Genomic DNA, 14,241 nt, shown 5'->3' on the forward strand with positions numbered 1-14,241 from the left:
GTGGACAACAAAAACATGGTTGTGCTACTCCTGGATGTTGCTGACACTTCACCAAGACCATCCACTGTTCAGAGGATCAGATACACTTCAGCCACTGCAGAAATCTCAGAAAGTTTGTGGTGATAGCATCCCCAAGTATCATGTACCGGTGAAGGATTCACAGTAATTCAATCTCTCTTGCTGCAAAGTGGGCTGAGTACTTCCCTCTCTCCTGCTAACCAAGGAGAGTGATGGATAACTCACTGCTTTATAACAGCATTTCCTATCTGAGGAGTGACTGGGCCCAGTTCTCCCCTCCCACAACATATACAGTTGTCTATCTCCTGTGTCCTGTCTCCAGTTTGCAACAGTTCTGAAATATCAGAAGCTGCTTTTTTTTTTTTTTTTGCTTTTTTTTTTCTCTCCTTAACCTACCTCTTCCGAGTTTGCTTCCCTCTAATTTTTGGTGACTCTTTTGCTCTGTCACTTTCTGAGATCAGACAGCCCTGAGATGTGGGAAGCACACAGACTCTGACCGTGTTTGGCTGCTGTGCAAAGGCTCATCTCTCATCTTTAATCCTCCTGGCAGTTCAGAAATAATTCACCCCGAGGCAGTGTGACTAACCTTTTCACATGTTTTCTGATGCCTCACAATGGGTCCACTCATTAAATCTCTTGTCCAGAAAACTAAACTGAAAAGTGTTTCCAGAAAATACAATTATTTCATGTTTTGGGTAAGCTTCACAGTTTGTTAATTAAATGTAGTAATGGTTTAAAGTGGAATAGAGGAATGGCTGCAGATAAACATAAGTCATAACCAAGGGCCTGGGTCTGAACATCCTTAAAGCTGTGGAAGTTAAATGGGAAAAAATTATTCACATTGTCAAACTGTATGTTTCTAACAGTTACCTCATTCCTCAGAAAGAACAGACGTTTCTTCTGTAATTTTCTAAGGAAAAGAGGGTTGCTCCTGTAGAGGGTTATTCAGTAGGAGTAATTTCAGTGTGCCTGAAAGATACTGCCTTAATGTTAGTTTGAACATCCTCTCAACATGTGAGACACAAATTGCAAACTTAATAGAGCTTAGATTGGGGAATCTTCTAACTCTGCTCCCAGACCTTCTTTGAGTAAAATTATGACACAGGATATTCCACCCAGCTCTAATAAAATCTGCATATCTCATTCATTTTTAAGTAGTGGCCAAGCCCTCCATACCATTATTGCTATTAGGCTGCATAATGCCATTTATTATTATTTTATTTTGTGATTTCTTTTACATGAGGAGAAACTGTTCTCTGTATAATGAGTGGTGCAGTGTGTTCCATTGCTGCTGTTGCCAGGCAGATCACAGCCTCCTGTGACTTCTCTGTTGGTGTTCAACCGAAGACGTCAAGCTAGAATTTCTCTAGCAGGCTTGAAATCTCCAAAACAGCAAAATAAGAGTATCCCAGGGAGTGAAGCATTCAGCCTGAATGAAATGAGTTGATTCTTTAGTTTCTTATACTGTTTGATACTGACTGTCGACACCAGAGGTCAGACACTGCTAGTGATGAGCTTAGAAAATGGCAACAGCTCTAGCAAATAATGGGAAATGAGCTTTCTTTTCAATGGGATCATGTTTGTGGGTTTTGTCTAGCTTTTTTTCCTCCCCATTAGCCTCTGAAAAACCAAACAGCTCGTGAAGCCTCCCTGGTGGCAAAATAAGCTAAGCAGAAATGCCCCATTTTAAAGAATTCCTTGTGATTTTATTCAATAAACTTTCCACTTTGCAGTTTCCAATATGCTGATTGTCCCCTTCACCTGAGAACTTAATTTACTAAATCCTTAAACATTAAAGTAGTTCTTCAAATTCTCTTCCTTGCTGTGTTTGAAGCAGTTCCATATAGTAGCAACGGGAGGTTGACAAATGCCCTCCCTGTTTCTGCGCTGCAAATGCACTATGAGAAAGCTGTAGTTGAGACAATAAATTTCCTACCCACACCATGCCCAACACATGATGCAGCACCTCACCTGGCAGCTGCACCTCTGATCTTGGGCAGAGCAAGCCAGCAGAGGACATGGCTCTCAGAGCCCTTTCCCATAGAAAGCTTCCTGCAATTTTGCAGTTTGTAATCATATTTATGGGTTTCGTCTAGTTTATTATCCCTCCTTCTTAGCCTTCATAAAAAGAAACTCCTCTTCTGGAAGATCATCCTGGCAGAAAAACAAGTCAAGCAGAAATGCCCAGTTTTTAAGAATTCCTCGTGGTTTTGTCACCTACCCCGCTTCTCTGCTTTTACTGAGCACCTGGTGGACATTTCAGTGATGCAGGAGGACCCATGTTTCCTGCTGTATCAGTTGCTTTTGAGAAAACACATTCTTAGGCACAGAAAGCTGTTTGTGTGTCACAGGTGACTTTCCTAGTGCAGCAGTAGTGTCCTTCCAGCTCTCCTCTGCTCAGCATCCAGAGCAAGGGGAAAGTTGCAGTGAGGGAGCATCAAGGACCAGCTGCAGGAGGTGGGAGAAATAGCACTGAGCCCCTTTGCCAGCCTTACTGTGAGAATGCCTGAATCCAAAGAGGTTTTCCTCTTCTTTGTCTCTCTGGATGACAAGCTTCCTAGAGATTAGTGTGAGAGAGGTGGATGTACAGATGCCATCTGTCAAATCTTTATATTTATTCTAAAATGAATAAGTGTAAATCCAATCAAGTGCATGCTCGGTACTCTTCAGGGCAGAGCTCTGCCTGGGCTTTTTCAGCCGATGAGGATGGCTGTGCACTGCATCACCTGGGTGTTATGATGGAAAATTGCCCTTAATGACCCCTTAATGCTTTTTTTCCTATTGTCAGAGACCTCCAATCTTGTCTTTTCAGAATAATAAATGTACCCCTTCTGAAACTGGCAAGACATTTTAGAAATGCTGTGATTAATGATGAGGACAGTTCAGAGTGAAGGAAGGATGGACAGTACATGTGAGTGTATTTTAGGTAGAATATGTCTAAAGGCAAGATATCTACATGAACAGAGGCACTACCAGCAGCAGCCAGGAGTTAATTTTATTTTTCATAAATGCACCACTCAATATGATAGTCATGTGTGGTGCAGAATTAAAAATCTCTTATGGAGAAGGGTTCGGTTTCCTGATACATTGGTGATATTGCTGTTAAAGGCACTCTCCTCTTTGCATTTGCCTCCCTGCTGTTCAGTACTGTGAAAAAAAATAGCAATAATCTCCCCATTTATGAAAAGTGGAATGAGAAAGTTCCTAGAGCTCCTCCCCGTTATCCAGCATATCTAAATGCTTTTTCCCAGACTAGCTGTATCAGTATAATTGCCTTTTCTGTGTTAGCATCTCACTTGCACTGTCAAGAATACAAAGTGTTCTCCTTCACATGAAAGCAGCATGCTATTTCTGTGCCTTTCAAAGCCTTGCTAGCTGGAGAATGAGGACATCTTTGAACTTAAATTTGCCAAATCTGTTCCCTGGAAGGATGCAAAGTTGGCTGGAAGCAGTCCTCATTTTTTCTGCTTCTTACTTGTTTTTAATCCACCTTCTTACCATTATTTTACCCCTGGTGACCATAGAAAAAAAGAAACTACACTGTGCACTGTGCACATTTAGCTTGTCTTTGCCGGGGTCTGTGGGAATAAGTGTGCTAAATAATGAACCATGGAGAATTCAATAAGACAGCCCAGATCTCCTGATACTTCTGTCTCATAGTGACTGAAGCTAGGAAGTAAGCATAGCAAGACTGAGGTCTTCCCTCTCCAAGATAAGACAGGCAACACATCCCCCCACCACAGCTTCTTCAGATACTCAATAAACCCACGTTTAGTAATAAATGTTTCAGTTAATGCTGAGCTAAATCATAATCATCTTGTTTATGTCCAGGGGATGAGTTTGAGGAGTGACTTTACCTTCTGGAGAGAGGACTGGGGTAGTCTGCAAAGCATCAGATGACAGTCTGCAGAATTCTTGCTAAGGAAACATAAACACTCCCCCCTTCCTCCTCCTCAAACACACACAGTAATTTCCACACGCACAACCGCAAAAAAAGACAAAAAGAAGAATAATAAAAGAACATTCAGAATAATTTTGGCACCACGGAAAAAGCTGTTGCCTGATTCCAACCTCTCAGCAATGAGGCAGAGGTGTCTTTGGATTAGAGAACTTTTAGAAATTTGACTCTTCAACTTCCTGGCTTTCTTTCTAGCCCCTGTTTCTGTTGGGCTGTACGTTAGGCACAAATACAGCAGTCCAATGACAAGTAGTATTTTCCAAATATGTCCATTGAGTGGAAAGTGCTAGATGAATTTTGAGTTAATCCCTCAGCAGTTGACAGCCATGACCAATTACCATCAGAACCTGTCCCCATAGATCACATCTTAATTTAACAATAAAATCACTTTAACCTCACACACCTATTTGCAGTGATTTCCAGAAAACATTACTAACCGTAAAGGAATCCTCCTGTGGGTTAAGTAATTACCCTGGAGAGTTTGCTTTCACTCTTCAGCAGTGGCAGCAAATAGCATTTCTAATGAGCTGGGTATAAATAACAAGTTGAATGCTGTCAAGCATCAATATTTACTCTGCACTGGATAGAACTGCTAAGTGAATTAGCCCCTTTGCAGTGAGGGGTTGGGTTTGCATGCAATCATAATGGTGACATTCTTACTTGATGCCTTATTAGCTTTCCTCAAAGGAAAATGCATATTTGGAAATCTTGCACTGAATGATGCCTATCTTTCAATTTTCTTACATCTTCCAGTAGTACCTATAGATATATAAAATTGAAATTCTCCTTATATGGGTTTTACAACCTGAAGTAGCTAGCTGCAAAGCTAAGCACATTCAGACTCTCAGCTCTCTGGCTTCTCTTTATAGGCAAAGTTTTTTTACTACCACAGTATCAACTTAAAAGATGTAGAACCAAGATTAAGGATCTGTCTATGAAGATCAGCTTGCTAGACAAGGGGTTTTCCATCTGTATTGCACAGGGACTGTTTTCAGTAAAAGTAAAGAAAGCTATTCAAGGATTGGAATAGTAATTGCACTGGAAATTCTAACCTTGTTTTTATTGAAACTAAACAAAAGTATTAGATTCTTCATAAACCAAAAGTTCTGCAGAGGTCAGAGCCCATCAAAATGATTTATTTTGTTTTTAATACCATGTGTAGTAATTTGTAGTACAACAAATCTGCCTGAATGATTTAACATTGATATTGTCCACGTCCAGCAGTTCAAAATATATTTCCAATATTTTTTTTTTTTTCAGTTTTAAAGACATGTTAAAAAAATTTCCTGTTGACATGAGGAGTGGGAGTTTTATTTCAGGAAAGTTTCAAACTATTTATTCTAATGTTAATTGTAGCCCGTGCTATTTTAAGTACCAGCTTATGTGTAATATAATACCCTAACATGCAGGAATTTTTTCACATTAGTATAAGAGCACTTCCAAAGTTGGTGAATATTGCACAGTGTAATGTGTGCTTAAAAAATAACATCTGATGGCAAAATTAAAGTCTTTCTCAAAATGCAAGCATACAAAGAGATACAGTTAATATTATGTACCAAGATTTTTAGCCTTTCCTGTCTGAATTTTTTCCGCATGGTTTTTGAGATGAGGCCTGTTTTCTTCTTTTTCTGTGAAAGTTTTCGATGTCTTACAAAGGTAGCTGCTGTAATTAGAGAAATAGATAAGTGTTTACATCTAGTGGTTCCAGAGTGAGGTGTGAGCTGCTGATGGCAAGATGTCAAGGCTGTGGGGAGGGAGACTGCATGGCCATATATCTGCTGTCACAGCCTGCCACTATCTAGAGCTGGGTCACATCAGGCCGTGCAAACTGCATGGGACTACAGCTCATTTGCTCTCCACCTCATTAAATTTACAGCTCTACTATGTGTGTGCATTAAACTGTCCACATGTGCATTATTTATACAGTGAACCTTCATTTGGCACAAGTTATGTCTTCAAAATTGACAATTTATAATAACATGGGCTTTGGCAGTTCTCACTGGCCACAGCCAACATATTTTCCTGCATGCAGGCTGGGGATGATACTTCACAAAAGTTTGACCATTAGAGGCAGCAGAGCCTTTGCCATTTTAGGGATGGGAACACAGCCATCCAAACCCTCTCCTCTGATGTGGGCAGCATGGAGGCTGCTTCCTAACACAGAGTTGTCCACTTTGATCCGTGGGGGAACCCTTAACCAAAGCAGCACGCTCCTCTTTTCCCTTGTTTCTCCATTGCACTAGGGTTACCATGTGCCTGACTTGCTCCACTCTAACACATCTTCTTTTTCCAGTTCCAGGTCCTCCTGCTGGTGTTAAAGCAGCTGCAGCTTCGGCCTCCACAGTCTTCGTGTCCTGGCTCCCTCCCCTCAAGCTAAATGGCATCATTCGGAAATACACTGTCTTCTGCTCACACCCCTACCCCACAGTAAGTCCCACGGGGCAACCACAGAGGGGAGCACTGACCCGTGGGGTTGAAATTGTGTGTCTGCAGGTGCTCAGCCTTTGATGCTTTCCTTGCCTCTTCCCTTCCTGCCCTTTCCCCAAAGCAAGGCTGAAGGGTGATCCTGGGGCTCTGGGGTGACTGAGAGTTGATTTTGGTTCCTCCTACCTATAAAACTGTTGCAGAATGCTGACTTACAAATCATGTCAAAATTCACAATCAAAGTTGAGTATGCTTTAAGGCATGGGGTTTTTTTTTTAGAATTTACTCAGTGACCTTTTTACAGGGCTGGATGCAAGCCACATAGAGCTATGTTGTATCTGGAGGCATGTATTTATATACCCAATTGCTGAATCTGACTTCTGTCTTCATCTAAGATCCTACCTCTTTGGCTTGGGCATCCATGTATGAAGGAGCATAATGACTTATGAATGAACATATTTGCTTCTGAATAAACTTATTCGTGCCTAGAGTCTTTGCCCCACTCTAGGTTAACATGCTATTACTTGCTGAAAAAGTGGCAAAATAGAATAGAGTATCAGGTATCTTTCTCTCTCTCTGCGTCACAAAGGAATCCAACTGCCTTTAAACACAAAGGCCAATTGCTCTTGTGCATTTATTTTATTATGCATTATAAAAGTACTGACTTGGCTTTTATCCAAGACTTTTATTTCCGTTTTAAGCAGGAATTTTCAGTTTAATAGATAAGGAAAATACTGTTTCAGAAGTAGATGGAGTTTGACAGGTAAATTTCCAAAAGCACCTCAGGCTTGTTTTCAAAGCTGGCTAAGAGAGAGCAGGATCTCAGGGTACATCTGATGAGGACCCTGCAGGCAGCCATGGCCCCACCCAACCCACTCTCCCAGCAGTGAACTCATTCTGCAAGTACTCCAGGGGAGAAAGAGGAAAACACAATCTCCATTGATGGCTGTGCTTAAACTGATAGAAACTGACACACCCTACTATAGCCAGGGTTTATTAGTCGCATCCATAGGTGAGGGTTTGTGTCTTGGTATCCTTTGGTTTGGGATTACTGACTCCTAACTCTATTGATTTAACAATTGTAGTCATGCAAACCAAATTATCTTGAGCATAATGTTCAAATGTAAAGATTTTTCCCTCATGGTTCGTGCATTTCCGTGGCACACAGTGGGTTAAAGAGGTCGAAGCTCACGGAACTGGTACCTTGTTGTTCGGGCTCTGCCCCGACTGGGGACCCAGCGCTTCTCTGTAGGTTTAGATACAACACCAGGTGGTGCTGCTGGATCTTGCTAGTTGCTTACCCTACACAAAGCTGCAGTACATTTTCCCGAGGCTGTGCTTGCAACATTTTTTTGTATATTTAAATCAGCAGGCAAATAAACGTCTTTGGCTAGGAATTTCTTTTCTCATACGGTTCTCTCATACAATTTTTTTAAAATTATTTTTTTAAGCCTGTTTATAGTATGGTTACTTTTTGAAGTACCTTACTAATGGACAATTATAAGAACAGTAACTCTAGTACTGAATTTTAGTGCTATTTTTGTGGCATTCATTATGGCGTGATGTGGGGGTAGTGTTCTACACCTTAGCCCAAGCTAGGGGCATTTGGAGGTTTTTTGCTTTCTGTTAGTTGTTAGTGTTAACCTGTACATTCATGCTGTTGTTACCTGTGTGTATGAAAGGGTTTGTGTGTGTGTGCAGATACAAATATATATATGTATATACACATATGCATATATATATCTATGCAGAATATGTATCTATAAGGCCAGTTTCTGTCCCATTTCCCATTAGTCTTTTGCATAAGCTGTGGCTTAGAGAGCAGCCTCAGTTCTGTGTGGGGAGCAAGGAAGTGATCACACCCTGTGGTCAGTTCCCAGATCCCAGGTTGGGCACTTCTAAATAAGTACAAGACCCAAGGGCACATTTAATGTAGGACACCTCCCCCAGCTTTATTTGTAAGAAAATATTCTGCTATATTTATCCTTAAAAGGATTGTGAAAAAAACCCTGCTGCAGAGGTGCTTGAATGCTAACACTCCTGTGCAGATATAGCCACCTAATCCTAAGGAAGTTCTTGTATGGTTTGCTGTTGGCAGAGAGAAGTAATTGACAGAGAAAGTGGTCTGAAATTAGGGTGTGGAGGGGAATAAATAGAAGACCCATGTCTTTATAATCTCTGCTGCCACAATAAGTTTGTGAGTCCTGTAGTTGTAGGTATGGATCCATAAAAACTTCCTTAACAGATTTCTTCCTTTAGTCAAAGCTCATGTTGCAAAATAACTTTGTTAAAAGTCTGCTGTTTAAGCAGAAAGGCAAACTCAGTTCGTAAGCATCAGTGAGGAGAGACAAGGACAATGGTAAAGGTAAACTTAGGGGAAGGCTACATTTGCAGACTGCATTTTAAAAATGGTGTGTGTATGCTGAGAACAAGTCAATACAGTACACTTAAGGTACCTTAGGCTAACAAAATAGTCCTTTACACAAGATCACTCCTTTGGTGTTTAAGTCACCAAGAGGAATACAAATTAACTCTGTTGGTCATATTGTGCATATTTTTCTTATAAAGCACAGCACTCATGACCCTGAGATATTGTAAGATGAAGATTTGCTGTGATATTCTGGCACAATTCATTTTGTTTTGCAAGGGCAGTAGCTGTTAAAGCTTCTGCTGCCCCTGTACAGAGGATGCAGACATCTCCTTTTTAAATATTTGAGTCCTAAGGACAGTATTTGCCTGGGATGATTCAAGCCACAAATGCATTTAGTATGTGAAAAATACAAATGATTCCCCACTGCAATCTATTCTCTAGCTAAGATAAAGGGCAAGAAAAGATCCAATATTGTATGGTTTAATTTTTATGCCTGTATGATTGTATAGGCATTATTAGGAAGAACTTTCTCTTAGAATCCTGGTAAAGAAGGTAGGGTAGTTCAGCTCTTAAGCTCTTACCTGGTTGTGGGGTAGCTGCTTTACAAGGCTGCTCCAGCACCTGTTTGGGTCATAGAAGTGTATTGCCAGGCTTTTTGTAAGGGCACAAGAAAATGAGATTTAAGTGATTTCTGAAAATAAATAAAAGACAATTTTAAAAAATTTTTAAAAAGAAAAACAAAAACAACAACTCTGCAAGCCTCTTGTTTCATTCTTGTCATCACACTGCATGAGGAGGAATCAATGGTATTAGATTAGATTAAATGTAGATGACAGAAAATGACCGGAAAATCATACACAACACAAAGGATGCAATAGCTAGCCAGCCTTGGAAACTGCAATGTCAGAACAGGCAAAAAAGCAACACAGAAAGAAGGGAGGAGAATGAAGGCTAAGAAGCAGGATTTTCTGGTGCAGGAAGGACAGAGAAAGCATTAGAACTGGCTGGGCAAGCAGAGAGAGATAAGGGATTAATAAATGTAGACCAACTATTATCATTTGGGTGTCAACAAAGAGTATGGCATCACTCAATATCAGAAATACTCATCTTGAAGTCTTATTTTGCTTTGTTGATTAGAAAAGTGCAGTCGTTAACTATTGTTGTTGGAGTTTTGTGGGGTGATCCATTGGTCAGTCATTCATTAACAGGAGCACACATATTAAACAGGCTTATCCTGCTGTTTCCAGCAAATCAGGTCATTAAATTGTGCATCAGTCTTCTGCTTTCTCCATGGGATGCCTGGAGATTAATGGAAAGGAGTCATGTAAGTCGAACTGCACTATAAAAGGATAATAAATGGAGACTACTCTCCTTCTCGGTGATTTTCCTTTTCAGGACATTGTCAGTTGGTTCTTGTCTTCGTTACACTTATATTAAGATGTGGAATAAGATGACCTCAGTATTGCTCGCTGATTTCCTGATAGTGAAAGCCAAAAGCAGAAATTGTTTGGGCAACTGTGCATAGAAAGTGTTCAGACGTGAAAGACACACAATACTGCCAATGGCCTAAAATATCATAGGAGTTTTTTGGGAAACTTTCACCCATCTAACTTAGGAAGCATCTTAGTGGCAACCTAATGTTTCTTTTTCTCAAAGAGTTGCACATTAGTTCTGTCAATGTTAAGTTTCAGTTGTTATATATGTGTATTTTGGCCAACTGGATTTCAATTTTTAAACTTCTGTAGAGTAATAGAATTTATATTGGAAAGTTCCTCTGTAGTCCAAGCCCCTTCTCAAACCAAGATTAATTACATGAAGTTGCTCAGGGACTTGTCTAGTGAGGTCTTGAATACTTCCATACATGGGGATCTCACAGTCTCCCTGGGCCTCAGTTCCACTGTTTGACCATTGTCTTATGGTAATTTTTTTTTCTCCCAGTTGATCAGAACTTCCTCTGTTGATACTTTCCCCACCCATCAGCTTCAAAAAGATCTTGACTCTATCTTCCCTGTGTCATCTGATAAAGTATATGTGCATGGCAATAAAGTCTCTCCTGAGCCTTCTCTTCTTAAGGCTGACAGACATAGCTGGCTCAGCTGTCCTTTTATTCAGGTGCTATACTGCAGCCTCCTGACCATCCCCTGACATCCCTGTCCTGTACTTGCTCCAGTATGTCCATGTTTTTTACATACTGGAAAGCCCAAGTCATGACAGAATACTGAAGTTCAGTCTCACAGGTGCAGAGCAGACAGGAAGGATCACCTCCATGGACTTGCTGGCTACACTTTTACAAATGTATAGTTTCTAATAACAGACCTGCTTTTCAGCAAAGCTGCCTCTTGGACAGTTGGCCCTCAGGCTGTACTAGAGCATGAGGTTATTCTATCCCAGATGCAGGACTTTATATTTACTCTCTTTTAACTTCATGAGACTCCAGTCACCTCATTTCTCCAACCTGTCTAGGTCACCCTGAACAGCAACCCTGCTTCCCAGTATATAAACAATTACCCCCAATTTCAGTCCATTCCCAAAAATGCTGACAGTGCACTCTTGGTGTCTCCCATGTCATTAATGAAGACATTAACCAATACTGGTCCCAGAAAACAATCCCTGAGGGATACTACTAGTTACTGGCTTGCAGATGAACTTTGCACCACTGATCACAAGTCTGAGCCCAGCACTGTGGATAATTTCACACCCGCCATTCTTTTGTTCACTTATTCAACCTGTATTTCACAAGTCTGGTGATAACAAGGCTGTGGAAGACTGGGTCAAAAGCATTGCTAAAGCTGAGTGAGCTGTTTTGACCTGGGCTGGATGTCAGGTGCCCACCAAGCTGCTCTGTCACTCCCCTCTTCAGCAGGACAGGGTGGGGGAGAAAATAAATTGAGAAAAAAAAAACACCTCTTGGGGCAAAATAAGGGCAGTTTAGTAAAGAGAAATCAAAGGATGATCATGTAAGCAAAGGAAAACAATTCCTCACTTTCCATCAGCAATCAATGTCCAACACTTCCCAGGAAGTAGGGCTTCTCTACTTGTAGCAGTTGCTCTGGAGAATAAATAGAAGTCTCCTCTCCAGACATCATATTGAATGGAATATTCCTTTGGTCAGCTTGGGTCAGCTGTCCTGGATATGGCTCCTCACAAGGTCTTGCCCACCCCCATCCTGCTGATGAGGGAGGAATATGAAAGACACAACCTTGCTGCTGTACAGGCACTACCCATTAGCAGCTAGAACACTGGTGTGTTATAAACACCTTTCTAGCTATCAGTACAAAGCACAGCACTATGAAGGTTGCTATGAGGAAAATTATACTTTCTCAGACAGACTCAGTAGACCAGGGTAAACAACACCCTCCCCCCTCCCCTTGTCCACAGTATGAGTCACTTTGCCCTAGAAAGAATCAGTTTGGTCTAGCATGATTTAACTTTGGCAGCTCCATGTCAACTGTTCCTTCCTCTCCCTCATGTCTTTAAAAATGTCATCTAGTAGGGTTTGCTTAAAAAGCATCTCATATTATTGAGACTAGATTGGCCATCCTGTAAGGTATCTAGATCTTTTTGTCCTTCTTGAAGATTAAAGTGGTATTTGCCTTTTCCAGTGATCAGAAGCCTCCCCTGATTACTAGTGCCTTTCAAATACAACCAAGAGTAGTCTTCCAATGACACCAGGCATCTCCTTCAGCACCCTTAGATGCATCCTACCTGGTATAATGGCATTTTTATCTCTAGTTAAGTGTTTTTTAAGTGCTCCATAATTCAGTCTCCCTCTACTGTGAATACAGCTTCACTCCCAAGTACTCTTCAAAAGATTTAGAGGCCTGGAGGCCAGAGGGCAAATCTTACCACTGAAAACAGAGGTAGAAAAGGCATTGAGTACCTTAGCTGTTTCGAAATTCCTTTTTACTAAGTAACCCATCTGTTGAGCAGGATCTACATGTTCATCCATTCTGGCCTTTTTTCATGCTTGCTGAACTTTTCATACATTGCAAAAGACTATTATTGTGCTCTGAGGAGGTTTTCCTTGAAGATTAGCCAGCTGTTCTGAGTTGCTTTACCCTTTGGGACAGTTTCCCATGGGATCATTCCTCTCAGCTGCTTGAGCTCCAGTCTGATGGCCACAACTGCCAAAGTTTCCATAGGCCTTCACATTTTCAACCAGCTTTTCCTTGTTTGTGGACACAGGTTCAACCCAACATTTCCACTAGTCAGTTATTTGATCACTAGAAATGGTCTTCAGTACTCTCCACTAATCTCCTTGGTTACTTTCTTCCAGCCTTATCGGCCTTCCACCAGCTGTCAACGTGGTAAAAGTCATCCATGAGTATCAAGATGTGTGCTGGTGAGGCTTTTTTCAGCTGCTTAAAGTTTATGTCATCCGCCTCCTCCTCTTAATCAGGAGGTATATAGCAGACACCTACTAGAACTCTATGAGTACTGGTCTGTCCTCTGATCCTTACCCACACACCTTCTGCTGGTTTGTCACCTGCCCCGTGGGGTAGCACTCCATGCATTCAAGAAACTTCTTTACACAAAGTAAAAGCCCTTCTTCATAAAGCCCTATACATCTTTCTTGGAGAATCTGCATTTCTACAATGCATAAAAAAATTCATAATTGCTATCCTAACAAGTCACCATAATTCCAATGAGAGCACAAACTTCCAATTAGTGTGCTCTGAGCTACATGCATTGGTTTGCAGACATTTTCACTGGTGCAATGTGTTCCTGTCTGAGCAAAGTGGGTTGGCTTCTCCATAGTTGACTATTCTGTCCATTTTGCAGAGGTGTGTCTATCTGTTTAACTCTTTGTGTGTGTGCAGAACACAGCTTCTCTAGGAAAGGTGAGTTATCACAACTTTAATCACCACTGCTTTCTTCTGAAAAGCTGTCCATGGTGCACAAGGTTGTCACTGGGTTCTCTTGGGCATGACTTTTGATAAAAATATTGTTGATACTAAACCAGACTCATAACTATTCATCACACCTCAGGAGAGATTGTAATTCTTAAAGGTGAATTCCCTAACCTTTGATTAAATGCTTCATATCCACCTTAGTTTTCTGAGCTCTCAGTAGTCATATCTCTGCCAGACTTTTAAAATTCTATCTGTTTGACACCAAGTCTCTTACTGTATGGTATGAAGTCAAATTCCATGGAGCAGTGGTATCTCTATGACCAATAGGAGTTATCTCATAGTGCAAAAAGTGTCCGAAAAAATCTTTGAAAACTGTAATTTACAATTCTGTACTTCTCCAGAGGATTTAGTAAGAGACAACAGCTGAAAGCTCAGCAAAAATTCCTTTTGGCCTAGAAATATTTCTGTGAAACAGTTGAGTTTCAAAGATGGAGAACATGAACAGATGTGACATAATGACAGAGAAAAAGGAAATAATCTTATAATCAGCCAAAACCCAAGTCAATTTTCCTGAAAATGTAATTGATATTGGAAACTGACCAACATCTGAGACTGCT

General features: G+C 40.8%; 1 protein-coding gene across 1 annotated transcript in view; it reads left to right on the forward strand.

The window, feature by feature from the left end:
- Positions 1–14,241, forward strand: part of DSCAM (DS cell adhesion molecule) — a 450,058-nt gene that overhangs the window by 366,534 nt on the left and 69,283 nt on the right. Inside the window, exon 20 of the mRNA XM_071752599.1 lies at positions 6,270–6,403. Coding sequence (XP_071608700.1) covers positions 6,270–6,403 — 134 coding nt within the window. The remainder of the gene's footprint in view (positions 1–6,269; positions 6,404–14,241) is intronic.

Source organism: Heliangelus exortis, chromosome 1 (genome assembly GCF_036169615.1).
Source record: "Heliangelus exortis chromosome 1, bHelExo1.hap1, whole genome shotgun sequence".
Lineage (NCBI taxonomy): Eukaryota > Metazoa > Chordata > Aves > Apodiformes > Trochilidae > Heliangelus > Heliangelus exortis.